The 23,970-nt window shown below is 34.6% G+C and overlaps 4 protein-coding genes and 1 non-coding gene across 6 annotated transcripts; 2 read left to right on the top strand and 3 right to left on the bottom strand.

Annotated features, from left to right (window-relative positions):
• Positions 1 to 12,935: 12,935 nt before the first annotated feature.
• On the bottom strand, positions 12,936 to 13,007 carry TRNAP-AGG. The gene has a single exon. It is a non-coding gene; the product is annotated as a tRNA-Pro (tRNA).
• A 47-nt stretch (positions 13,008 to 13,054) lies between these two features.
• LOC103854159 (pectinesterase 31) lies at positions 13,055 to 15,060 on the bottom strand. Its single transcript, XM_009131080.3, has 6 exons — positions 14,533 to 15,060; positions 14,353 to 14,457; positions 13,954 to 14,031; positions 13,655 to 13,842; positions 13,401 to 13,574; positions 13,055 to 13,323 (listed from the first exon to the last, which is right to left on the bottom strand). The coding sequence occupies exons 1-6, from the start codon at positions 14,776 to 14,778 to the stop codon at positions 13,161 to 13,163; spliced, it is 954 nt and encodes a 317-aa protein (XP_009129328.1). The 5' UTR covers positions 14,779 to 15,060; the 3' UTR covers positions 13,055 to 13,160.
• A 365-nt stretch (positions 15,061 to 15,425) lies between these two features.
• On the top strand, positions 15,426 to 17,010 carry LOC103854161 (uncharacterized protein At5g39570). 2 transcript variants are annotated; one of them, XM_033284876.1, is made up of 3 exons: positions 15,426 to 15,841; positions 16,115 to 16,585; positions 16,706 to 17,010. In XM_033284876.1, exons 1-3 carry the CDS (start codon positions 15,446 to 15,448, stop codon positions 16,808 to 16,810), a joined length of 972 nt encoding a protein of 323 aa, XP_033140767.1. In that variant the 5' UTR covers positions 15,426 to 15,445; the 3' UTR covers positions 16,811 to 17,010. The 2 variants fall into 2 exon arrangements, with proteins under 2 accessions (XP_033140767.1, XP_033140766.1); XM_033284875.1 differs by having other exon boundaries at positions 16,115 to 17,010.
• LOC103854160 (transmembrane emp24 domain-containing protein p24delta11) lies at positions 16,916 to 18,705 on the bottom strand. Its single transcript, XM_009131082.3, has 4 exons — positions 18,411 to 18,705; positions 18,044 to 18,253; positions 17,829 to 17,905; positions 16,916 to 17,438 (listed from the first exon to the last, which is right to left on the bottom strand). The coding sequence occupies exons 1-4, from the start codon at positions 18,645 to 18,647 to the stop codon at positions 17,294 to 17,296; spliced, it is 669 nt and encodes a 222-aa protein (XP_009129330.1). The 5' UTR covers positions 18,648 to 18,705; the 3' UTR covers positions 16,916 to 17,293.
• A 276-nt stretch (positions 18,706 to 18,981) lies between these two features.
• On the top strand, positions 18,982 to 23,105 carry LOC103854162 (phosphate transporter PHO1 homolog 9). The gene is made up of 13 exons (XM_009131085.3): positions 18,982 to 19,692; positions 20,170 to 20,428; positions 20,530 to 20,578; positions 20,652 to 20,723; positions 20,791 to 20,920; positions 21,007 to 21,127; positions 21,203 to 21,461; positions 21,549 to 21,653; positions 21,738 to 21,782; positions 21,866 to 22,018; positions 22,301 to 22,579; positions 22,658 to 22,797; positions 22,895 to 23,105. Exons 1-13 carry the CDS (start codon positions 19,038 to 19,040, stop codon positions 22,989 to 22,991), a joined length of 2,364 nt encoding a protein of 787 aa, XP_009129333.2. The 5' UTR covers positions 18,982 to 19,037; the 3' UTR covers positions 22,992 to 23,105.
• Positions 23,106 to 23,970: the final 865 nt, after the last annotated feature.

The raw sequence follows: 23,970 nt of genomic DNA, 5'->3' as shown, positions 1-23,970 counted from the left end.
GTAAGCAGCAGCTCGGATCATCTTCAAAAGAAGAAGATGCTCGTAATGATGAAGCCCAAAGCGAAATCCCCACCTAAGTTGTTGTTGTTGTTTTACCTAAACTTTCTTTGCTCAGTACTGTTGTTTTTTTATGTTATATATGTGTGGGTTGGAAAAATCTCACCCACTGTCACAACAATAAGCTGCACTTCGGAGATGATTCCAGCATCATTGAGGATGACTGTGCCATGATCTTACCCACTGTCATCAAATTTGAACGTCAGGTAACTACAAACTCACACACAATGTGCACATGTATCACCAAAACTAAACCAGTTAGGACAGAGACTAGACCATAAAACTTGAACCAACTGTTTCACAGTAACAATGCTCACATATGTCATCATTACACCCACTCCCCACAATTTTTCTGTGCTACTTTGAATTTTAAAACAGCTGTACAAAGCTCGGGAAGAGAAGAACTTGCTGGATATACAAAGAGTTAACGGTCCTCAGTTTCTCTTCTTGGATCTATGCGCAGCCTTTCTTACCGAGCTCCGTGTGATCTGAGAGCTTTTAACCATTTGTTAAAGACATTTGTTTCCACGGTTTGTAATAGTAGAGAAGATAGTGTAAGATGTGGGTGCAGTGTTTACTTTGCCGGGTTACTATTATATACATGGATTCAAGTTAAACTCTACTGTAATAGTAACTATCTTTTTTTCCATTTTTGATGGTTTCTAAGGTTTGGTCATGTGTGCATAAAACTTAGATGTTCACAATACTCTCAGATTCTTAAATCGTGGCTACAAACTTCGTTTGACCATTTTTATAATGTCTTTTTTTCTTTTTCTTTTCTTTTTCTTAGCCACAAGCCTAATTCTTTTTGCTATGTTTTCAGTTATGAATATTTTCAATTATTTCACTTGGATATGTATCAAATCTATCTGCAAATGTAGGGATAGGCGTTTGGATACATGTTCAAGTTAGGGTCAGATATTTCAGATTTTTGGGTATTTCAGTATAGAAATATAAAACTCGTTTGGGTATTTCTACATTTTGGGTTGAGTTCGAGTATTTTAAGTTCAGGTTCGGTTATTTCGGGTCTTCGAATATTTAGATTATGAAGGAAAAAAATAAATTCTTCGTTGTTTAAGATTTTTGTATTTAAAATATGTATTTTTAACTTAACTGATTTTCTAAGTTTTAATAGATTAAACTATTAATATGTTTTGAAGATAAAACTTTTAAAATAGAAACACACTAATTTAATTGTTATTTTAAAATTTTGGATGCAATTTTTGTTAATATAGAAAACAAGAGCTTGATATGTATTTTAATTGCATAGCAACTGATTTTGTCCATAATTATGTGTATTATCTGATTTGGAGCCATGTGCAGTATCAATATAAATATTTTGAATAAAATTAGAAAAGTAAAATAGAAATATAGGGTTAAGTATTCATATGTTCGGTTATCTTCACATAGCTATTCGGATTCGGATATTATCCGTTCGGGTTCAGATATTCAATCTCTCCTAATTCAATATCTGTTCTAGTATTTTACACTTCGGTTCAGATTTTGGTTCGGGTTTTTCGGATCGGATTCCGATACGGGTTCGGATATCGGGTAAAATGCTCACCCCTATGCAAATGTATCAAATCTTCATATCATATATTTCCATACACTTTCTTTTCTTTTTTTTTGGGTCAAACAATTTTCTTTTCTGGTCATGAACTATTATAGAAAACCAATGAAACATTGACTTTATTTTGTTTGCATTGCAGTTGTGGTGCTACTCAATAACTTCACCATCCCACTCAAAATATCAAATACATTTTAGAATATAAAAACAAAAACAAAGATCAATATTGTAAGTGGAGAGAAAGTCACAAGGCATCATGAAGTTTACAACACTAGCATCCATCGCGTTTGTTGTTGTTGTCCTCTTTTCATCAACGGCGGCTCCGATCAATTCCCAACTTATTCAATCTAATTCACCTTGCACCACTATTGATATCACAGGATGCGTTCCAGCCATACTCTATGGAGCACCACTATCGCCAGAATGTTGTCGGAATCTGAATGTACAACAACCATGTTATTGTGATTTCATAAAGAATGCAGGTTTAAAGCCATATATTACTTCCCCTCAAGGTCATGCGGCTCTAGCGTCTTGTGGTATTCCTTATCCTACTTGTTGAAATCCAAGATAATTAACAAAAGTATTATATGGTGAAGAACAATTATGTTATGTAAGAGTGATGATGATTGGAAATTCATTATAGTATGTCAATTCTTTGCAATATTTTAAATAAATCATATATAACGTTTAAAATAAAAATAAAACCTTAGTTATTAAATGGAATAAACAAACTTATGTTCTTTAATGTGATATTCAGTAACGAACCTAAAGAAATAGTTTGATGAAATTTTATTGGGTGCTTCTCTTACTTAATTATGTTGACCACCGATTGTTGGAAGACATGCATCAAAGAGACAAAGTCACAAGACATGAAGTGTACATAACTAATAGTACTCATCGCCGTTGTTGTAATCGTCGTGCTATCTCCAGCTGCGATCAAATCAAGAGTGGGCGTAAAATCTACAAAACCGCCTTGCACCGAGATTGATATCATATGATGTTTTCTAGCTATAGTCTTAGGAGATAAATATCGCCACAATGTTGCCGAACACTGAAAGCACAACAACCATGTTTTAGTGTGATTTTATAAAGGATCCAGCTTTAAAACACTTCGCTACTTCCCCACAAGCTCACATGGCCCTAGCGTCTTGTGGTTCTTCATCCTGCATGTTGAAGTAACCAAGATAATTATTAAAAATAATAATATTAAATAATGGTCAATATTTTTATGCAAGAATGATGATGATTATAAATTCATAATGTCATTTATCATGGTTTTTCCATGTAAGTTTTAATAAATCATATGTAAAGAGTGCTTGAAGCATTTCAGAGAGACACTATGAGCTCAACTTAAAATAATCAATGAAGATGTTTCCCTCATATTATCATACTCGATATCGTATCTTTTATATACTAAAGCGCAAGTCGCATCACCAATCTAAATTTGACATGTGGAAAATCTATTTAAAAAAAAAAAAAATTGAAAAATACAAAAAAGTAAAACACGTTATCAAAACATGGAAGTTTGAAAATAAGACAAATAACCAACCTTTTACGACCCAATCAGGTAAAGCAATTTTTTATGAATTTTTCTTTGCATCTCCTATTTTTCTGGAGTTTAAATTTAAACTAACACAAGTCATTTAACAATGCTCTGATTGACATGTGTCATTTACAGTTTCTAAAAAAGGTAACCTTTTGTTTTCAAAATAATTAATTAAATACATTCAGAATTTTCAGCAATCGAGTAAACCTAAAAAACAAATAAAACAACCGCAAAATCCCTTGCATACTTTTTTGAAACTGCAAAATCTAAATCCCTGAATTTTCTCAGATCACCACGTCCAAAAGTGAACATAACATCATAACTTCTATATCATGGCAGTTTCAAACTGTTTATTATTATGTATGTATATATAACTTTCAGTCAACTAATTTGTTTCTATTCGCTCTTTTTTTTGCCACAGTTTCATCTTCCTCCTCGAATTGTTTTTTTCTTTTGGGTTTTGAATGTAACAAAAGAAAACAGTTACATGTTTATATTTTTCCTAAAAAAATCCAGATTCAATGTTACCTTTTTGTTGGTAATTGATTCAATGTTTTCTTCTTCTTAACTTAATGCTCTCTTCTTCTTTTTTGCATGATTCACAATAAAGATACCAATGGAGTTTTCTCCTGATTCAGAGCTTAGCTCTTCCAGAAAAATGGGAAATCAAAAGCATTGTCAAGGTAATAGTAAGTATATATGGCTATATTATATAACGTATATTGGATGTAGATTACTTCTTTCTCTTTCTTTGACAAAAAGGATTTGACTATTTACAAATATGTGTTTCTTTCATTGGTTTATGCTTAAGAAGACCAAGGGACAACAGATTTAGATGTGTATACAGAGATTCCAAACACCAGACCTTAACTCGATTTGAAATACTAACGTGAGTATTTGACAATTTTTTCAGCTTACCAGAATTTGTTTTGGTGTTTTAAAGCTTCCTCTCCAAAAAATTAGGTTTATAATGGTTATAGAGAAAAAGAAAACCTGGGCCATATTACCACTGAGGAACGTGAATATAGTTTTTGGTGCTGTGGTGGGAACTACCGAACATGATTAAGGTCAATTGTTCAAGTAAATTTATGGATAATGAAAGTTGTTATATTTTCCTTGGTACAATATGTATATTTATGGGTTTTAGTAGAAGAAGTAAGTTTGTATTTAGACAAAAAAAAGTAAGTTTATAAAAGTGTGGATGATAAAGCTAATTAGTTCTGTAACATGTACATAGAAAACAAAAACGGAACAAATGTCAATGTGATTTTAATTTGTATATCACCAAGTTCTGAAATTAATCCCAGTTATTTTATTTTGACAAACAAATTTATTATATCCCTTATAAGTACAAAGAAATTGCATATTTTATGTTTTATAGTTTGTCAATATCTAAATAAAAATTTCACTATCTTTTATGGATTTGTTATGATATATTAATAAGAAGTTAAATTTCTTTTTGATACCTTATGGAAAGCTAAAACATAAATATATCTAAACTTATTTTCATTCAGAACTATTTATATCTATCTTCAGATTTAATACTCTAACTTAAATTTGACTCAAAATAGTGTTTTCGAATTTAGAATGTAATACTATTAAACATTATATGAAGACGAAGAAACAACAAGGTCGCACAAATAGAGTTAAGAAATGAGACCATGTGTAGAAATACTAAAGTAATTGTTTTACCACTTTTATTTCGGTTGTTTCATTGTTATTGTTTTTTCATAGATTTATAGCCATGTGGCAAAAGAAAGACATCTTATGTTTCCCTTAAGAAATGTGAAGATGACATATCGGTGGTGCTGCTGGGACGCAATTGAGGTAATTGTTATGATTTTTCTCGATATATTATCCATAATTTATGTTTTATGTAAATATAAATTAACACTCTTCGGTATCTCTTGACACCCAATAAAAGTGGTACGACAATATACGTGGAGTTAATATATTTTTAACCCAAAGTGTATTGTCAATACAATACACGTTCAAAATATATGTTGAATTTATAAAAAATTAAGATTGTTTCCCGTACGTAGTACGGGATCAAACACTAGTATTGATATAAACTATGAGAAAAGATTATTGAATATATTAACGACGTGAGTGTGGTCGGATGGTTCGGTGGACTTAGAGAAGTGTTAAATTTCCAGGATTTGAAACATACCATGCAGATTTACCTATCATTATGACCAGACTGGTGTGGATATTTAATTCTATTGTAGAATTCTGGGTTTGTCTGTCGCCGATAGACCAGCCTCCAGAGAATTAGTTGAGTTCAGATTCGGATACTCCCAAATAATATAAAAAAAAGATTATTGAATATTGAAATACTAGGATAAAATAATATCCAAGACTAAAAATGGATATATTAGTTGTAAATATATTAGTGAAATTATACTCTCGTCGGTTCTTGGACCTGAGTGTTCTCCTACTTAGCATGGTGTGGTTTCTGTACCACGGCGGCGAGTTCGTGAGCTTCAGCACAGGTGGGGTAGTGTCTGAGCTATGTGGCCAGCTCGCGTAGGTCCTGTAGGAGGTTTAAAGAGCGGCCGTCTATGCCGCTTGAGTGGCCTCTCGCATTACTTCCTCACCATCGGCCTTCCTCTTCACGGTCCCTCCTCCGGATGATTTGTGCTCTGTTTTCAAATCCCGTTTCTTGCTGTGGCAAGTTCAGCTCTAGCGTCTCCAATTTTAGTTCGTCGATTCTTGGCGACGATGAGCGAGTGGTGGTTCTCGGGTCATTGACTACCACTTCCTAACGCTCGGTCTTCCTTCACATCCCAACATCACGTGGGTTTGTTTGAACTCTTTATGGTGGTGTGCGTGACAATTGTGTGCAGGTTGAGCTCGGTCTGGAGAGTACAGAGGTTGCAGCCCTGTTTTGTTCGGAGTGGCATCATGCATAGGCCGTTTTCGGGCTAATAAATGCTCGGTTTTGGTTACGTCGGGTGTGTTTGGCCCCTGCGTTGCTTGTCTGTCTTTGTCGGCTTGTGCTATAGAGCCTCGGCGAGCTGTTCTCGTATGGGCCATTATCTTTAAGAGCAAATCACCAGAGAGGCCAAAATTACCAGGGTTCTGACTCTCGGTTGAACTTTGCTCATTCTTTTGCGGCAAGCTGTTGTGTGGACTTGGTCGAGTCTCAGGATAGCGGTTGTAGTTGTTGTATCTGTCTGTCCCGCTTTAACTAGATTGAAGTTGTGTGTAGAATTTTATTTGTTTTTCTCTGTTTCTCGTTAACCTTTATAATTTCTGTCAAAAACTTAAAATTTGGTAATAATATCTTTACATTTTTACCAAAAACAAATATTAGTGAAAATGTTTAACTGAATTGTTTACAATGTAGAATTTAGTTTAAAATATTTCCTGGGAGATTTTGTTGTGACTAGTATAAATATAAAATTAAAGTTCATTTACAAATGTAATTTATTTGGTTAGGAGTGACGACTGTGAAGGCAACAATATCCTCATTGTAAATCTTTTAGATGAGTTTTTCAACAAAAAGAAAAACAAAAAGGAAATGAGGAATGTAATTTCATATGAGAGACTAGGGGTGTTCAATCCGGATATCGGTTCGGTTTCGGTTCGGTTTTTTTCGGTTTTCGGTATTTCGATTAGTAAAATATAACTACTATTCTAAATCCATATTTACTTCGGTTCGGTTCGGTTTATATACCGTCGGTTTTTGGTTTATTCGGTTTTATACCAAAAAACATAATTATTTTGTTTGAGATCATATTATATGAATTTTAGAGTCATATTGTCAACACAGTCATTTATTAAAAATATATTACCTGTTCAAATAAATGAACAAAAAAGTAAAAATACTTCTACCATCAAATAAAATAATCAAATCTATAACTAAAATCAAAGCTTGAAATTTTGAAAATAAAAATATGAAACAAAACAGAAACATGAAATAAAAGTTTTTCCACTCTTCCATATTTAGTGTTCATTAAAATCATGCATTTTCAATTGAAAATTTTCCATTAATTATTGTCTATCAAACTTATAATCTTCATATTAATTTAGTGAAGACTAAAATAAATCAAAAAGATAAAAAAAAGACTTAGAAAATAAAATGTGAATTGCGATGTATTGTTATTTAGTTATAGTTCAAGTGTTTTACAAATTAAGGTTTTTTATTACTATAAAATTATAATAGTTATTAACACAAATTTAACTTATGTAACAAATAGATTTTCATGTATTGTTATAAAATAGATACATATTTACATGTTTCTACTTTTAATCGGTTTTGTTCGGTTTATTCGGTTTAATCGGTTATATACCAAACCATATCCAAATCCTACGGTTTTTATAAAATTATATCCATTCGGTTTATATGGTATATACCAAAACCAAACCATATTGTCTATTTCGGTTCGGTTCGGTTCGGTACGGTTCGGTTTTACCATATTGAACAGCCCTATGAGAGACCCAACAAAAAATAAGATACCCATTTAACACATGTAATTTCATTATTAGTTCAGTAACTTGAGTTTTATTTTATGGATTAAAATTTAATTATTAACAAAATTAAATTAAAACTATTAGTATGATATTTACTAGATATCTTTGTTGACAGAACAATGAGGATATTCTAAGGTTTTCTTAGTAAGAAGATCTCGTTTCCATCATTAATTTTGATACTAATTTTTTTAATTTCTTTTCTCTTATCAAAAAAATATTGAGACAGAATCCACAACATTACAAAATCTGACATGTGTTTTGTCAGTTACAAGTTCATATCTATATATAATAATGTCATCATCCCTAGTTAAACACAACTCAGAATCTCAAAGTGTACTCTTTACGATAGAGAAGAAAAAAAATAAAAAGAATAGCATCGGAAGTGGATAGAAAGTCACAAGACATGAAGAGTACAACACTATTAGTATTCATCGCCTTTGTCGTAGTCCTCGTATCATCTCCGCCTCAGATCGAATCAAGAGTGGTCGTAGAATCTACTAAACCACCATGCACTACGATTGATCTCACAGGATGCTGGCCAGAATTATTTGATAAAACTAAGCCATCTGCACAGTGTTGCGGAACACTGAAAGCACAGCAACCATGTTATTGTGATTTCATAAAGAATCCAACTTTAAGAAAGTTCGCTACTTCCCCTGAAGCTCACTTGGCCTTAGGGTTTTGTGGTATTCCTTTTCCTACTTGTTGAAATAACCAATCTATACTATACTAAAAGTTAAATAAGCTCAATGCTTAAGGCATCCACGTATACATTTAAATTCAGCAAATCAAAATACATCAAATAGCCACATCATCAACTATCTCCAAAACAGGCTTTTAGTTTCAACGTGACCACTTTGTAATTCATTAGACCATCATCTGGCCCACTTTTTATGCGATTCAATCGTTTAGCCTTTGTCTTCTTCAAACTCATCTGAGAAATTCAATCGTTTCTACAGCTTCATGTTCTCCTCTTCAACACATATTTTTTTTTTGGCCAATTCAACGTATATGTTCCTCAAAAAAATAATCCTAAAGGCATGAATCGATTTCCTTCCAATCACCTCCCCACCTTATATATTCCTCATCTCTCTTGCTTCTCCCCTTCACCAAATTCACGGAAAAAAGTTATTAGAGCAATCAATGACAATCCAAACTGAGTAATCAACAGGAAAGGCCCCCTCCGCTCTGTTCTTTCCGTTTGTTTAGTCCAGGATGTCATAGAGGAGAACACCGAGAGGCAAGGCAAACATGGAAGCAACGCTGCAGTTGCCTCAGTGTAAACAATGATAGCTCCACTGACGATGAATTAGATCTGTTCGGTGGTTCTGCTAATTATTTTAACGCGAAATCCCTGCAACGCCTCTGATCATCTCAAGGTATAAACCGTTTACTCTAGCCTCTCTTCTCTTGAGTAGTATATTAACCGGATTCTAATCTCTATCCTATCAGAGCTTGATCCCATGCGTGAGCATCACTGAGAGGAGCGTAAAAAATTGTAAAGATGGACAAACCAGTGAAACGAAAATACTCTTTCTTTGCAAGCTGGTAAACATCTCTCTTCACAAAATCTTTATGACTGATGACATAAAACTTACTAACTAATCTTCAGGTGAATATGAGTACATAAATTTGTTTAAATGACTGTGTAATATATTTCTTAAACCGAGTATAATTGTGTTTTGCCATTATTCCTATCCTTCATCTTTGTTTTTCTCCTTCAAAATTATCATAGATTATCTTTTTGATTGGGAAAACAAATCTGTGTTATAGAATTTTACAGGTCTATTGGGTTTTAGGTAAGTAACAAGTTCTTATAGGGACATATCATTCTCTATGTGCAGGATGGCTTTACTTTGGCTTGGAGATACAATACTGCCACTACGTTATCATACGGCTGCGTCACTTCACTTACAGAGTCTCTTTATATGTTGGAGCTAGCAGACTCTTTTCTGGTTTCATGGACAATTCTCTAAATGTAAGTAGTGAAGTTTTGCGTTAATTTTTTGAAGCAGTTTCATTTGTTTATTTAGCTGAGATGAACATTGTTTGTTTTGCAGCAAAACAGTTCATGCCAATGAAATTTCAGGTAAAATATTAAGTATCGTTCTTGATGCAGCTTGGGATCAGCATAAACAAAGTTCAAAGTTTTGATCTTTTGTTTTAGTGATTTACGTTTTCACAGTTTAAACTAATAACAACTTAATCAACAAACCATCAAACTGATAAAACAAGACTTTGTTTTATTCCTTAGGTAATAGATTCTGATAGATTCTGATTTCAGTTGTTCAACCTTCAATGGTGCCTATCTTGAGAAAGCAGTTGCATACAAAGATAATTTCTCAGGTAGTCTCTCTCAGTTGTACCATCACTTAGCCTTCGTGTTGTTGTGCCACTGGGTTATGTGTATCGTGTTTAATAAATCTCAAATGTTTTCTCTTTAGTATGAAACTAGAGTGAGTAGTGAAGGCCAGTTATGAAATCACTATAACCAGTAGATATTAGATAGTTATCATTTTTGCTTTAGTTTACAATTACATACCACTATGAACAAGTTACATCAAACTTTTGCTTTAGTTTTCATGTATGTTTCTATCATAACGACTTTAAATAGCTTAATCTCTCATGCTCGGTTTTTTTGGGTTTTAATGTTATTATGTGGCAGGCTCAATGAAGAAAACAAAGTTGACCTTCTGAGAAATCATGCAAAGAATTAGCAGTGAGGGAGCAACACTTTAATTTGGCCTGCTGTTGAAAGAGCTTCAACGAACTGATTTTTCGAAACTGCGAAGAGCTTATTCCACAGGTCGGTTAAAGATATAAATCATGCATTGCGACAGTTATCCCTCTCGGTCACGTCGACAATTAACTACTTTCTTCCTCCTTCAATTCTTTGCTTGAAAGTTACTTCATCTCCACTGCCCTGTTTTGTCTATATTTAGCTCTGAAAAATCTTCTGCTTCTAACCTACATCGGTGCTCAACTCGGCATTATCGCTATGGATTCACACATTGCAGGTAAGGCCAAAAGGTAGATATAGATCAAATAATCTTCATCATATGTTGACAAGGTATGTGAAAACCAGAGTTTTAAGTAGATCCAACCAGTTATGTTTTAAACCATACATCTCTTTATTTTTGCAAGGATATCTCTGTAGATTCGGATCCGAGCCAATCATACGCTTTTGAAATCTGTGGAGAGATCTTACAAGAAAACTACAAGATCTAGCTTATACCACTTTCAATGCAACATTGTGGTGTACTCTTCATGGTAGAGACCGGTTCTGGTAAGACTGCTACCTATTTTGGCCATGCTAGCTTACATATCTAGATTGTCGCTTATGAGCTAAGATAATGAAACTGAGGGGACCTTACGCTGCGGTTGTAGAACTTACTCGGGAGCTTGCTCATCAGATTGGGGAGGAAACTATCAAGTTTTCCAAGTATCTAGGATTGGGGTGCCTTCTATAGTGGGTGGTCAGTCGATTGAAGAACTGTGTTTTAAGATGATAACACAAGGGTGTGAATATTGTGATTTCCACTCCTGGTTGTTTGATTGATACGGTATGATGTGGTCAGTCCGTGCAACGATCTGATTCTTGATGAGGCAGATCAGATAATAGACATGGGCTTAATTCTCAAGTTGTTGGTGTGTTAGATGTTATGGCTTCAGGAAATTTGAAACCCTATAACAAAGAAGAGCTGGACGAAGTAATTGAGACAATATTACAAACCCAAAAACTAATATTTTTAAAACCGGACCGGATACCGACTCGGTAAGCTACTGGTTAAGTGGTCGGACCGGTTCAACCGGTCGAACCGGATTTTCTATTTAAAAATAAATAAATCTAAATAATCATATATTTATACTATATAGACCTAAAATGTAGTTCTACATATAATATGTCTATGTTCTCTTTTATTAATTAGATAATAAACAATAACCTTAAGTTTAGTTATATATATATAAGTGAATACTATATCAACTAAAATTGATTTAAAAAAAATGAATAACCGTTTAAATTACATATTTATTTATTTTTACAACTAAAAGTCTGAAATTTTATGAATATAGAAAAATGAGAATAAAATATGAGAATCAAAAAGAGATTTTTTAAAAAAAAATTCTTAAAAAAGAATCAAGAGAAAACTAATTAAATAGTAAAAATTAAAATTAATTATGAAATATTATATTTTAATAAAAATTGAAAATACGTTAATTATATGTTGATTTCTATTGAACCGGGTTTTGAAGTTGAACCAGGTCATCGGTTTTACCGGTTTTTAGCCAGTTTCACCGGTTTTTTCTCAAATCCGGGTTTTAAACCGACCGGACTCGGCTTATTTAACGAATATAAAAACTCATTTACTATTAAATCTATAATCAAATTCAATCATAGTAATTTACAACGACTATATAACTTGAAAATTAAATTATATTAAATGATTTAAATTTCAAACTTTATATAGTAATTCATATTTCCAATATTTAGACCTCCTTTATTATCCACAAAACCTTTCAATTACTTTTGTCAAAATAGTCGAATTGTTTACTTAGATTTACAATGCCCGACATAGCAACCAAGCGATGATACAATCCAATAAAGAAGAGACTTACACGGAGTTTTTTTCCCAGCTAAGCCAGGTACGAACTTTTTTATATAAATAACACTACTATTGTATTTACCTAAATTTATGCTAACTAACTTATTCTTAACCAATTTCAGATCATTTCTTTTTTATGAACCTCAACACAACTTCTGATCTGCAAAAAACTTAATCTGTTTCTTACATTATTTATCTTACTTAGCTACTCTTTTAGCTTTTAAACAATTGCGTAACCTCGATATTCACTAATTTTCAGACATTTTGAAAAATACAATGCTTCCATTTCAAACAAAAACTTTGAAACTTATAATTAAACATCGACTATCAAAACACTTTTCCGCGCATCGCGCGGAGAAAAAACCTAGTATAATTAATAAAGTAATACTTTGACAAAAAAAAACTTAATAAAGTAATATATATGTGATGATAATAAATATAAATGTTATGTAAGAAGTAAGAACGATGATGATTAGAAGTTCACTATGTCATGGATCATGTTAATTTTGTACAATGTTTTTAATAAATCAAGAAAAATCACTCGGTCCTTTTATATCGTCTGTGATACCTTTTCGCTTTGAATTCATTCACGAATTATAAAATGAATCTGAAACACACAATGAGAAAGAGGAAGATACTCTTCCAGTATAAATCGAGTAGTCAGTGGATAAAAAGAGAAAAACAAGGGGCGTTCCGAGAATTGAACTCGGGACCTCTCGCACCCTAAGCGAGAATCATACCACTAGACCAAACGCCCATTTTGATAATTATCATCGGTGTAGTTTTGATAACCAACGCTTAAACAAGAAGAAAACAATCAAAAGATAATTTGCAACTTTTTTTGGTTTTGGTGTGTGCATTTATTCACTTTGACAAAGATAATATTCCAAGTTCAATTACAACAAGTATTCTACGCAAAATATGGTGTTTTCACTCCCATTCTCAGACACAACCAAGGCCGGTCCTGATCTGGATCCACAAAACTATGATGCAGAAAGTGTCCCGCTTCTTCATCCATCAGTTCTCTCGACCACGTAACACGTCCGGCCGAACAGCTACCAGGACCAAAGCACCTGAGGTTTTTCCATCAAAAAAACAGTATTAAATAACCAACCTAATGTTTTTTACTGCAACTTGTTACAGTATGTACCTGTACTCATAAAAGCAAGCACTTCTCTCATTCTCAGCGTTTCCCCAGTTATGCCAACCATCATTTCTGATACACCCATCCATGTAAGTGTACGCAAGCACCACCCTCCCAAACGGTCCCCATGGCCTTCCCAGATACATATACCCACTCTCACCATTCCCAGTGATCACACATCTACAACAAAGTATGTAGAAACTGAGCTCCCTTGGATGAATATTCGAATACATACCAAATAAACATAAACAAAAACAGACCTTAGGAACACGTAACCAGTAGATTCCTGACACGATTTTCGGCTTTGTGCTGTAATAAAACCCTGAGATTTACAGTGGATATGGCAGTGCTCCAAGAGCGCCGTGCTGTTCCCAAATATGAAATCCACACTTCCTTCCACATAGCAGTCTTTCAAATATTGTTTCCCATGATGCAAATATAACGTATCCTGCACTTCACCGTTTGCAATAAAGCACACATCTAAACTTAACAAGTACATAACGTTAAAGAGACCTGAAGAACAATAACATTTTGACGTTGTCTGAATAAAGAAACGAACCTGCCAGCCAAGAAAGCGACAGTTATAAAAGGCACAACGGTCTGCAGTGACTCTAATCGCCACAGCTTGTCCTGATCCCTATGCATATATAAGAAGTAAAAGAACCATACAAAACTGATGAAACAAGTTGTAAACTTTTGTCGGAATCAGATGAAATTTGTAGTAAAAATTGATCTAATCCTATTCCACTTTTCACTTTATAATAAAATAAAAAGTAAATTTTACTTCATTTATTTATTTTCTGTTCATCATTATATTTTTCTGATTGGAATAGACTACAACTCTATTACAATACTTTCGAATACATAATTACTCTATTTTAAAAGAAGAAAAAAATAGAGTTTTTACATTACAGTACGGAATTTCATTTAGAATTTTAAAGGTACAGAGTTCATTTACCTCAGAAGCAGAGTTCTCAAAAGTAACATTCTCTGCAATAAAGTCTTCACCTTCGACAATAACACTCCCGCACCCAAACGTTCCCGTCCCTATGACTCTCGACGCCTGACAAACAAACCAATCAGAGTGATACACGTGCTTTTGCCAAGAATAGAAAGGTTTTCAGAAAAGAAAAAAAACCTGGTGATGCTCGATCTTCGAAGCGGTGTTGTTCCAAGTGATGACGGTGATCTCCGGGGAGATTCCGGCGAAAGTGATGAAGTTTTTTCTCTTGGGCACGTACACAGGCTGTCGGTAAATCCCCGGTGAGAGACGGATCACGGTACGACACGTGTTTCCGAGAGGCACCGAGTCGACTGCGTCTTGGACGGAGAGGTAGTCTCCGGAACCGTCCTGCGTAACCCTCACCATTCTAATCGTCTCCATAACTGAAACTCTTCTTCTCTCTTCTCTCTCTAGTGACAGTGTCCGAAAAAAATTAGTTGCATTGTATTCGCGGCGGAGCCATGGTGGTGATTTACGATTGGTGAGAAAGGAGACAGCTTTAACTCGGTTTGTATGTGTCGTGTTGTTTGATCACCATCTGTTCTGTTCTTTTATAGTTTCTTCGTCTTGTTCTGTTACTTCTTGTTATTTCTAAAAACCTCCCTGTATTTTCATTTATTTGTAAATGTCACCCCTTAGTTCGTGAACGGTGTTCTTTAACCCGGTCCGACGTACTCTACAAAATCAACGTCAGTATGTATGTTTATTTGTTAATTTAAAACTTCTCATCAGAGACCAAATCTATCGTTTTAGTTTAGATATATTTTAGAACTAATAATATTCTATAGAAGCATTGAATAAGATTCAAGATTGACGGTACACAAGTAAAACAACTATACACTAAATAATATGGTTTGCGGTCCGACCGGATTTGCCACTTGGTTTAATTTTGGATAGAATAAACGATACTTTTGACTTTTAGACAACAAAGGTAGAGAAGCCACGTGGCATCATTGACTTTCCCGCGTAATGGTGGCCAAGTAAACAAGGGGAAGCATAAACTGAGCAACGATCTCTTAATCAGAGAGAAGAAGGAGACGCTTAAACGATGCCGTACTACACCAAAGACGACGATGAAGTTGATGAATTCAACGACTACGATCCGACGCCGTATAGCGGAGGCTATGACATCACCGTGACGTACGGTCGCTCAGTCCCGCCGTCGGACGAGACTTGTTACCCTCTCTCCTCTCGCTCCGGCGACGCCTTCGAATATCAGCGGCCTGTGTTTTCCTCTAGCCATGAGCCTGCTGCTTATGGCGACCAGGCTCTGAACACCGAGTACAGTAGCTACGCCCGACCCAAAACCCGACCCGGAGGTCACGGAGGCGTTCACGTTGAAGGTGAGTACGGTGGAAGGAAACCTGATTCCGGATATGGCGGAAGAACGGATGTTGAGTATGGCCGTACACCACCTGAGTTGGAGCACAGCCACACAAAATATGTAAGTTCATTTAGTAAAGTAATATAATCTTTGTGCATCTAGATTGTGTTTAAGTTTGAAAATTGGAATATATATATGGAATATAGAATCTCATGGTGAATTATTATTGTTTTATTTGTTGATATTTTGGCCTGAGAGAACACACTTTGAAGGTTTCTTTAATTTTCTTGTTTTGCTGAGTGATTGACTTTTTTTATTGAAATTGCAACGTAAAGGTTTTGGATGAATATTAATATATCCTCTCTGGCTCTAATTGTTATTTAAATGTTGCAGAGTGGGAAGGACCCTGGTGATGAGGAGAACAAGAAGAAGGATAAGAAAAAGGATGGTAATGTCTCTGACGATGATGAGAAGAAGAAAAAGAAGAAGGAGAAGGACCAATACAAGCACCACAACGACCATCATGATGATGGTTATGATGAGGAAAAGAAGAAGAAGGAGAAGGACCATCATGATGATGATGAAAAGAAGAAGGAAAAGGACCATCATGATGATGGTTATGATGAGAAAAAGAAGAAGGACAAGGTCAAGGACCATCATCATGATGATGATGAGAAGAAAAAGAAGAAGAAGGAGAAGGACCAACATGATGATTATGATGAGAAGAAGAAGAAAAAAAAGGACTATGATGATGATGATGAAAAGAAGAAGAAGAAGGAGAAGGACCAACATGATGATTATGATGAGAAGAAGAAGAAGAAAAAGGACTATGATGATGATGATGAAAAGAAGAAGAAGAAGAAGGACCATCATGATGATTATGATGAGAAGAAGAAGAAAAAGGACTATGATGATGATGATGAAAAGAAGAAGAAGAAGAAGGACCATCATGATGATTATGATGAGAAGAAGAAGAACAAGAAGAAAGACGATCATGATGAGAAAAAGAAGAAGGAGAAGGACCATCACGATAGTGACGATGAGAAGAAGAACAAGAAGAAGGATAAACACCACAAGGGCCATGACTAAAACCCTTCTTTGTAAGGGATTGTATCTCTCAAGCTTCTATTCACTAATTAAGTAAGTAACCCACTCACCCTTTTCTCTAGGTTTATGTTTTGTTGTTTTGTTTTGTTTTCTGGTTCCCATTTGTGCTATCTTCTACGAGACTTGAACGAGTCATGAAACTCTATGCATTATAAGTTTCCTAGTGATGTGTTTTGGTTTAACCAATCCGGCTATTACTATCCCGGCCGTTACAAAACAACACAGCTTAATTGCCTGACTAGCCGGATCTTAGTTCCATTATGCGACCAGCAGAAGAAGAAAATATTCAATATGTGACACAACAAGACTTCTAATCAGTACGAAATGTATGATCTTACTTTACGATAACCAGAAAATGGAGTGTTAGATTCTGAAAATCCAAGATAAAGAAAGTGATTTATTTAGTAAAAAAGAAGCTAAAATGGATAACACCAAAATCCGATAAAAGAGTAACAACTTGTTTGATTAGAGAAGCTTCTTCCTCTCCAAGAATGACTTGAGATGCCATAGTTGTAAACCGGCTACAAACAACGTAACCACCAACGAGAATAAACTTAGACCCGCCATTCTCGAGTTCGTCGACCGGTTTAGCTCCTGCATTTCCCGCTCCCTGTCCCAAACAATAACCATATAACAAACTCATCATCATACTCTCCTTTTTCTCCTAAACTAGACCGTGAATCCAATATCAACAATCGATCGTTGCCTATATAATTCAAAAATGGTCTGCAAGCTGACCATTGAATTTACAAAGGTTTGATTATTATGTTAAATGCATAAAACACAGTCTCAGAATAAATTTTGAAAAATGTTCATAAAACTTTACTTGACGTTTAAGATTAGTGTGTACTACTTTCTTAGGCTTTTTACATTTTGAAAGTACTACCCATCACCAAAAGTACACTCTGTTGTCATCGAATGTACAAATGAAATCATGATTATACCAAACAAGAGATATTAGTCTGGTACATATACTTTGCTGGGATTTCTTAAATAGTACCTCTCCCGGAGTAGAAACATTTCGTCGTGTATAGACTCCGTCACGTCTAGTAGTTTCCTCACCTCCACCTCCAGCATCTGATAACGTAACCACATCACTTTACTAAGGTTAAGTTATACATGATACATATAAAGAATTATGGTTTAGATCAAAGAAGAAACTATATGGCAAGGTTTTAAAAAATATGCTAGGATTAAATATATATAGTTTTGTACGTTGATCTGGCCTCTCTTGGCGATGGTGGCCCAATCTTTAGCCTCCACGCCACTTTTCCATTCGAAATCAACGGCGAATTTGGCCGGAGGTTTAAAAACAGGAGCAATAAAACACGTTGTGTAATCGCCGTCTTCCACCGCCGTGAAAACGAATTTCCCAGACTCCACATTTTCTGCTTGGTGTTGAGTGTGCCCTTTAGGTGACGCCACCTATACGTAAACAATGAGTTTTCATTTTTTTTAAGGTGAAGGTTCATCAAGGAGTCCTGAGCAGAGATTCACACGTATATTGTGATTCTCTATCGCTAATGAATATCATAGATTATTTCGATTATATACAACCATTAATTTATAATTTAAAACTTACAGTGACAAAAATTTTGTGGGAAGCAGGAAGATGGATAGCTTCGTTGGGATTGACGACGGAATAAGTACCCACAGTCAGATAATTCATTTTGATGTCGTCTGAGATACATTTGGTCATGCCTGATTCCAGATCCAATCTCATCGAGTCTCCGGTTCTCATCATCAACATTGTCATCGTTATGATGATCAATCTTGACGTTGTCATCTGAATCTTGCATGTTGATAATCGCAAATCCATGTTTCAATTACACAGCAAAAATTAGAAAATATAAAAAATAAAATGTTTGTTTTGGTTAAGAGATGTAACGAGGAACTGATGAGTTTAAGTATGGTTTGGGACTAACGCATGCACATGCACGTGTGGTTACAAACACACTAAAAAGACTTGAATTCCAAAAATAGAATAAACATGCATCTCCGAATCTCACCCACGAATTTTGGGTATTTTTGAGATGACTAGAGATTACCAAAAGAGGGGGAAAAGATTAACAAATAAAAACAGTTTCTTATTTTCTTTTTCTTTTTGGTAGATTTTCCTCCGGAAAGATTTGTTTTTGGTGGATTTCTTCCCGGAAAAATCCAACATTTTCCGGGGGAAAATATACCAAATCAAGAAAAGAAGAAGATAATGAAGTTCGGAAGAGAATATGAAGTACAAATGATCCAAGAATGGAGAGAAGCCTACATGGATTATCGTTCTCTGAAATCCATCGTCAAACAGGTCCTTCGTTTTCACCTACAGAAACAACAACATCCATATCATCCACCTCCCCCTCCTCCAACCGGAGAGACCGCACCTCTCCACGCCGCCAGCACCGGAGGAACCGGCGCATCCGGTCTATCAAGAAGAGTCTCTCTCTACCGTGCATTCAGCGGCCTAACAAACCGAGCCAAAGGAGGCTCCCCGAAGAAATCACACAAACACAACAATCCTCTAAGCAGCAAACGCCATTACCATCTATTCGACGATGACGAGGATCAAGTCATTCTCATCAACGAGGACGAGACGGGTAGCTACAACACGACGTTTCTATGCTCCGCGGAGGAAGGAGGAGAAATGGAGGTTCAGTTTTTCCGGCGGCTTGATGGAGAGTTCAACAAGGTTTTGAGATTTTATAGGCAGAAAGTGGAGAGCGTGATGGAGGAAGCCGATGAGCTTAGTAGACAATTAAACGTTTTGATTGCTCTTAGAGTTAAGGTTGAGAATCCAAACGTTGACTTCCCTGACATTAATAGTCTCTCGAGTGCTCCTACTTCTCCACACACGACCAACAGAACTCCAGGTTTAGCTCCATAATTTCATCATAACTCCTAAGATAACGTTACATTTTGTAGATATATCAAACAAGCCCGGTACGAGCATAGTCAAAGGAGCATGATGCTTAAGGCATCACAATTTTGTGCAATGATTTTAGCTGTATGTAGGAAATTATAAAAAAAAAATTGTCAAAAATAAGGACACAGAAATTTTATAGATTCAACACGAGAACGAGAATATAGATCCGATTATAAGCCTACTCGAACAAAAATTGGTTTTTTTGTTCAAGGGCACATACTTTTGTTTGAGCGTTGGACATTAATAAATTTTTAACATTTAATCTTTAAGTTATATTTTAAACACGTCCAAATCAAATAATTTGAAGGGTTTCTAGATATTCCAGAACTAAACTTTACCCATTTAAGTGATGTTTAATCTGGATTAAATGATTATCCTAGCGTTAACCTCAGATATAATTTATGTGAATGTATTATATTTGTAGCCATTTCACCATTGGAAGTGATCAAGGAAATGGAACAGACAGAAGATAAGAAAGTCTTTAAACCTGCTCCAGTAGAAATGCTGGATCATATAAAGCTCAAGATCGAACCCGAAACTCCGTTGTCAATGCTTAAGTGCATGATCATGGGTCTCTCAACTGAGCAAACCTTCAGCAAACCTGAGCTTAAGAGAGCCGAGGAGCTTATGGACCGCGCTTTTGTTGAGTTCTACCAGAAACTTAGGTTCCTAAAGAGTTATTGGTAAGAATTATAATTCTTTTTTATTTATTTAACTATAATTCGTTAGATCTCTAGTTTCTATATAAACCTGCTTCTCATAATTTCTCTCACTATGTTTGCAGCTTCTTGAACCAGTTGGCGTTTTCAAAGATACTAAAGAAGTATGACAAGGTTTGTAATCTTCTCATTAAGCATATGCTTCTTGCTGTGATTTGATACTGATGTATTCTGTAATGTTTCACAGACTACTTCGAGGAACGCATCTAAGCCTTATCTACATACGGTTGATCATTCTTATTTAGGCAGCTGCGACGAGGTTAATACAAATAACCAATTTCTTCTTAAATGTTACTTAAAACCATACTTATCTTTACATTTTTCAGGTCTCAAGTCTCATGTCTAGAGTGGAAGCTACATTTATTAAGCATTTCGCCAATGGAAATCACCGTGAAGGAATGAAATGTTTAAGGACTAAAGCTAAAAGGGAGAAACACAGAATCACATACTTCCTTGGTGCTTAAACCCAATTTTTCTAACCTATGAAATGACAAAACCTAATGCTCTTTCTAGTAGACTAAAACATCATCCTTCATCTACAGGCTTCTTGTCTGGTTGCGCCGTTGCTCTAGCCATTGCGATATCGGTTCTTGTACATATAAGAGGCATAACAAAAAGCGAAGGCAGGCATCAATACATGGAGAACATCTTCCCTCTTTACAGGTTCTTGATAACGTTACATTCATCACTTTTGAACACAGAAGAATTTAATTATCTAATGCTACTTTTTTTCCGCAGCATGTTCGGGTTTGTTGCGGTTCATTTGTTTATGTATGCAGGAGACATATATTTCTGGAGACGATATAGAGTAAACTACCCTTTTATCTTCGGGTTTGAGCAAGGGACCGATCTTGGTTACAGAGAAGTTCTTCTGCTAGCCTCTGCTCTAGCAGTTTTTACATTCGGAGGAGCCATCTCGAATCTCGACATGGAGATGGATCCGAGAACCAAAAGTTTTAGTGTCATCACTGAGCTTGTTCCTTTAGGTCTTCTCATTGTAAGTTATCTAGGTTATTGATATCGATCTCTAACAATAAATCCTCATTGTTAGTTTTGAAATTAAATTTTCGGTTTATGATCGCAGTTCTTCATGATTACGCTGTTCTGTCCATTGAATATAATATATCGGTCAAGCCGTTATTTCTTCATAGGATGCGCCTTCCGATGTCTTTTAAGCCCGCTATACAAGGTGACGTGCAATGCAAGTAAGGTCGCTATACGATGTAGCGTTCAGTCCAAGTAATCTCTAGAGTTTGTGTTTTTCTATTGCTAGGTTATTCTCCCGGATTTTTTTCTCGCTGATCAGTTGACAACTCAGGTAACGAGTTACTTGGTTTACGATCCGATTATCAAGCTTGAGTGTGTTTCCTCCTCAGAAAGTAATAAGGTTTGGTTTCGCAGGTGCAAACATTCAGAAGCTTATTGTTTTACGTTTGTTATTATGGATGGGGAGGAGATTTCAAGAAACGAACACACACATGCTATGAGAGTGACATTTACAAAGAACTCTACCTTGTCGTTGCGATCATTCCTTACTGGTTCCGCTTCGCTCAGGTACTAAAACAATGTCAGTACTTGTAGGCAATGCTTAAAAAATCGCTAGATGGTAATTAGCTGTTTCATAAGGGTTAGTATCTAGGTAGGCACCTAGGGTAGACCGATTTTTTTTTTTTAATAATTGTTTTAGAGAAGTCATTTCGCTTATGACTGAATTTTAGTGTCTAGGGTGCCCAAACTGATTTTTAGAAAATTTCTTGCAAGTGAAGTAAGCAAGTTTGCATCCTTTCAAAATGTTTCAAAACTCTTTTGTTTGTTTGTTTGTTTGTTTGGTTGCAGTGTATAAGGAGGTTAGTTGAGGAGAAAGATAAGATGAATGGCCTAAATGCACTAAAGTATCTCTCGACCATATTAGCGGTGGCGGCTAGAACAATATTTGAAACAAAGAGAGGGACGTATTGGCTTACTGTGGCTGTAACCACGTCAACCATTGCCACATTGTTCAATACTTACTGGGACATATTCAGGGATTGGGGTCTAATGAACCGCAACTCGAAAAACCCTTGGCTTCGTGACAAACTCTTAATCCCTTACAAAAGCATATACTTCATTGCCATGGTAAAAAAAAAATAGACACTAGAAGCTTTTCTTTCCGTGGATTATTATTATTATTAATTGAGAAATTGTAAAATGAAGGTGGTGAATGTGGTGCTGAGGCTGGCTTGGATGCAGACGGTACTTGGGATTAGAGAAGCTCCATTTTTGCACAGAAGAGCTTTGGTTGCTGTTGTTACCATCTTAGAGATTGTTCGTCGTGGCATTTGGAACTTCTTCAGGTTCAGTTTTTTACTTAAAACCACATTCCAGAAGTTACGGAAGAAAGAGATCATAAAATGAAAATTTTGTGTTCTGACTTTGTGTGTATGCAATCAGGTTGGAGAATGAGCATTTGAACAATGTGGGGAAATACAGAGCCTTCAAGTCTGTACCTTTGCCTTTTCAAGAAGTTGGAGGAAGCAAGAGCATGTAAATTTATACATATAATGTGGACTAAACACAAAATGTGTGTATTAATTGTTTTATTGTTGTATCGTATGAAAATTGATTCATCCCAATTTTCCAGCAAATATCATTTTTTTGGATCTCTTAACTTGTTAGCATTAACGGATGTCTTTTTATGACCCGACCCGATTCTATTCGGGCTCTCTTTGTCTCTGCTGCCAGTAATCTTCTGAAATTCTCTTTGATTTCAAAATTTTAAAATCAAATTTTCTTTTAATCTACAATAGATTTTAATCCGCACACCTGTGCGGGTAACATTTCATTTATAAATATAAAATTTTATATTATTTTATATATAATAATTTATAATAATATATTGCTGTCATTTTAAAATAAATAAATAGATGATCTAAATATTAAAATTTAACATATGTTAACAATTTTATTTTTTGTAAAAATTATTACATATTTTATGAATATTAATCATTTTAAAAGGTGAATGATATTTTAGTCACTTTAAATGGTGAATAATATTTTATTTATTTGTCTTACTGAAAGTTCTTTTTCAAAATATATTGGTTTACCAATTCAACATAATTTTAATATGTTTGCAAAAAAAAAAAATATTTTAATATGTAATTCATTAATTACTTCTATTTTTTTTAAAAAAAATTATTTCTATTTTAATATAATGTAGAATATACTTATAAAATTTATAAAATTAGGAAAAAAATTCATTATTTTGTTTATAATAAACATTTAATTAAAATTAATTTATAATAATATTATGCTACTAATTTCGAAATTAATCAATGCATTAATTAAAAGAATATTTAAATTTTTAAAAAAAATTTGTTAGATTTTTTCTCAACAGATTTTGTTATTCCTAAAACTAAAATTTAAATGTATAGTTAAAATGGATTTGTCATTAATATCCTTATAATTATTTAGAAATGTTATACATTAAATAAACAAATGTAAATAATAAAAAAAGTATTTGAATATAT

This window comes from Brassica rapa, chromosome A02, assembly GCF_000309985.2.
Source record: "Brassica rapa cultivar Chiifu-401-42 chromosome A02, CAAS_Brap_v3.01, whole genome shotgun sequence".
NCBI lineage: Eukaryota > Viridiplantae > Streptophyta > Magnoliopsida > Brassicales > Brassicaceae > Brassica > Brassica rapa.
This window is presented reverse-complemented; position numbering and strand designations above follow the sequence as displayed.

Excerpts from the sequence above, each read along its gene's own strand:
- LOC103854159 (XM_009131080.3), bottom strand. The coding sequence starts at position 14,778 with ATGGAGACGATTAGAATGGTGAGGGTTACGCAGGACGGTTCCGGAGAC. Across the intron at positions 13,575-13,654 it reads ACTGGTTACGTGTTCCTAAG|ATGTGTGATCACTGGGAATG; the intron begins GTCTGTTTTTGT and ends ACTTTGTTGTAG. Across the intron at positions 13,324-13,400 it reads GCTTGCTTTTATGAGTACAG|GTGCTTTGGTCCTGGTAGCT; the intron begins GTACATACTGTA and ends GAAAAACCTCAG.
- LOC103854161 (XM_033284875.1), top strand. The coding sequence starts at position 15,446 with ATGCCGTACTACACCAAAGACGACGATGAAGTTGATGAATTCAACGAC. Across the intron at positions 15,842-16,114 it reads AGCACAGCCACACAAAATAT|AGTGGGAAGGACCCTGGTGA; the intron begins GTAAGTTCATTT and ends TAAATGTTGCAG.
- LOC103854160 (XM_009131082.3), bottom strand. The coding sequence starts at position 18,647 with ATGGATTTGCGATTATCAACATGCAAGATTCAGATGACAACGTCAAGA. Across the intron at positions 18,254-18,410 it reads CCCACAAAATTTTTGTCACT|GTGGCGTCACCTAAAGGGCA; the intron begins GTAAGTTTTAAA and ends GTTTACGTATAG. Across the intron at positions 17,439-17,828 it reads ATGTTTCTACTCCGGGAGAG|GGAGCGGGAAATGCAGGAGC; the intron begins GTACTATTTAAG and ends TGTTTGGGACAG.
- LOC103854162 (XM_009131085.3), top strand. The coding sequence starts at position 19,038 with ATGAAGTTCGGAAGAGAATATGAAGTACAAATGATCCAAGAATGGAGA. Across the intron at positions 21,128-21,202 it reads AACATCTTCCCTCTTTACAG|CATGTTCGGGTTTGTTGCGG; the intron begins GTTCTTGATAAC and ends TTTTTTCCGCAG. Across the intron at positions 21,783-21,865 it reads CTGATCAGTTGACAACTCAG|GTGCAAACATTCAGAAGCTT; the intron begins GTAACGAGTTAC and ends TTGGTTTCGCAG.